Raw genomic sequence first — 2,673 nt, 5'->3', positions numbered from 1 at the left:
AAATAAGCTAACCATCTACCTGGTTTATTGGCATTGCAAAAAGTATTATGTCTAGCATACCGTAAGTTAGTTGCCACTTGATCAGCCATCAACTTGTCGAACTGTCCCCTTAATAAATTAATTACCTCTTTAATCTTCACATCCGATGGATTCAAAATTAAAGCCTTTTCTTTTTCCCTAATTTCATTCTCTAATTCCTTCCTCCTGAATTCCAGATTGCGTCTATATTTGTTATTCAAATATATTAATACACCTCTCATATAAGCTTTACTAGCATCCCAGACCATTTCAATAGAAGTACCTTTATGCATATTAATTTTAAAAAAATCCTTCATCTGTTTTTTACATTCTTCCACATTTTCCTTCTCATTTTTATTTCAAAACAAGTTTTTCAGTTGCATTTCACAAAAGGATTATTAAAAAAAGGGAAAAGGGAAAAACCTGCTTTTGTTTAAGGGAACACAGCTAATAATAGGATGAGCAAACCCTCAATCCTGTCAAAGACATGAGTATGTTTTTCACTAAAGAGAGAGATGCTGCTTGCTGGAATGTTTGCCCCCCCCGCAAAACAAAACCCAGAAAAGGGGAGACCCACAGGAAGTGGTTTTTTCAGGCAGGCGAGTGACCTATTGTGGCCTAGGGAGGGAGAGGCCCCCGCATAGGTCCCCGTGGAGGCACCATGGGCCGTTGGGCAGGACGAGGCGGCAGAGGGATGTGCTGGTAGCTGTAGGGAGGGGGCCGAGGGGGGCCGTTGTATCCATGGGGTGGCATCAAGGGAGGCGGCCCACGCATCCCATGAGGTGGCATGGGACCAGGATGACCCATTGGTGATCCAAAGTGAGGTCCCCTAGGTGGCATGCCCATGGGGGGTGGCCCAGGATGGGGCATGCCTGGGGGTGGGCGTGGAGGTGGCTGCCCCCCTGCCCCTGGGGGTCCAGGGTGATGGGGGCCCATCCCGGGCATTCCATGATGGACTTGCATTTGCGGTATGCCTGGATGCATCCCACCAGGAGGGAAAGGATGTGGGTGGGGAGGATGCACCCCCCCGGGGGCTCCTGTGGAAGGAGGTCCTGGGGCACCTGCCCCTGGTGGCATGGGTGGAGGTGGCATGGCTGGAGGCAATCCTGGTGGCAAAGCTCCCGGAGGGGGTACTGGTGGAGGAAACGATCCAGGTGGGGGGATGCCTGGAGGAGTAACTCCTGGTCCCAAGGTGGTGACCACTGGCGTGGGCACCGAAGGTGGTGGTGGTGCGTCTGCAAAGAGTTGGTGTGGCCGGTTGGCCTGGGAGAGGGGATTCTGTGCCGCGAGGAGGCGCTCAGCGGCAGAGCCGTGCCTCTCCCCCTTGGAATCCTTCTTGAAGGCGTAGGAGACGGTGATGGGGCGGTTGCACAGATATTGTCCATTCATCGCCTCAATGGCGGCATCTGAAGCATCAAAGCTGGCAAAATTGATGAAGGCGTAATCCTTGGAGTTGCCCGTGTCAGGGTCACGCATGATCTTCGGAGTCTGCAGGATGACCCCGAAGGCGCTAAATGTGTCGTACAGCAGCTTCTCATCAATTTCCGGATCCAGGTTGCCAATGAAGATGTTGGCACCCACATCCAGGTTTTTGTTGTGGGCTGAGGCCTTGTTGACCCGGATGGGCTTCCCGTAGAGTTTGATCATGTTCATGATCTTGATAGCGTAGTCGGCATCCTCCTCACTGAGGAACTCCACGAACCCGTAGCCTTGGTGCTGGCCCGTGACGCGGTCTTTGGGCATGTGGGTGTTGACCACGGGGCCCGCCTGGAGGAAGAGCTCCCACAGCAGCGGCTCGCTGACCTTCTCGTCCAGGCCGCCCACGTAGACGGTGGCATCTGGGGGGGGAGGAGCGGGGGGGATGGGGGTCAGGTGGCGGCAGCCCTTGCGGGGCTCCGGACGGCCTCCAGCCCCTCTTCCGACCCCTTCCGGACCGAGCGAACGCAGAGAGAGGAGGGCGGCTAGAATCCAGCCCTCCGGGAGGCCCCTCCTGCGGGTGGAGGCGCCTGAGCAGCGGCCACCCCCCACATTTTCCTGATTTCTAAACAAATTCTCATTTAGACGCCAGGAGCGCCTATCTCTATTATCTTTTTCTATCTCTAACAAGACTGGACTATGATCAGACATAGTTCTTGGACAAATCTTAATCTTCTTAATCCTGGAAAAGAAATCATTAGTAATTAGTATAAAGTCAATCCTAGAAAAAGATTGATGTCTATCAGAAAAAAAAGTATTGTCCTTCTCTTGCAAATTTCTTTCTCTCCAAATATCTCGCAGTTCCAAATTGTCCTTCATTTCAAAAAAAGATTTAGGCAGTTTAGCATGACTTGGAATACTTTTAAAAAAACCACTCTTGTCCATTTGTACATCCAAAACACAGTTCCAGTCTCCCATAAAAATAAAAGATTTATAATCCCACTGAGTAATCTTGCTGTGTAGTAAACTATAAAAGTCTGCTTGTTGTTGATTAGGAGCATATAATCCAACCAGAAGTGTTTTCTTGCCTTCTATTAACAGTTCAATTATAACATATCTTCCTTGTTTATCTGCTTCAATTAACTCCGCTGTCAAGGTATTCTTAACATAAACAACCACTCCATTTTTCTTATCCGTTGCAGAGGCAATAAATTGTGTACCCAGTCTTGAATTTAATAA

At 49.9% G+C, this 2,673-nt stretch overlaps 1 protein-coding gene across 1 annotated transcript; it reads right to left on the bottom strand.

Moving 5' to 3' along the window:
• Window positions 1–375: 375 nt before the first annotated feature.
• Window positions 376–1,855, bottom strand: LOC308676769 (splicing factor 3B subunit 4-like). The gene has a single exon (XM_081342789.1). The coding sequence runs from the start codon at window positions 1,759–1,761 to the stop codon at window positions 637–639; it is 1,125 nt and encodes a 374-aa protein (XP_081198915.1). The 5' UTR covers window positions 1,762–1,855; the 3' UTR covers window positions 376–636.
• Window positions 1,856–2,673: the final 818 nt, after the last annotated feature.

The sequence above is a fragment of the Vipera berus genome (assembly GCF_964194415.1).
Source record: "Vipera berus genome assembly, chromosome: W".
Lineage (NCBI taxonomy): Eukaryota > Metazoa > Chordata > Lepidosauria > Squamata > Viperidae > Vipera > Vipera berus.
The sequence above is the reverse complement of the archived record's forward strand: the minus strand, read 5'-3'. Positions and strand labels throughout refer to the sequence as shown.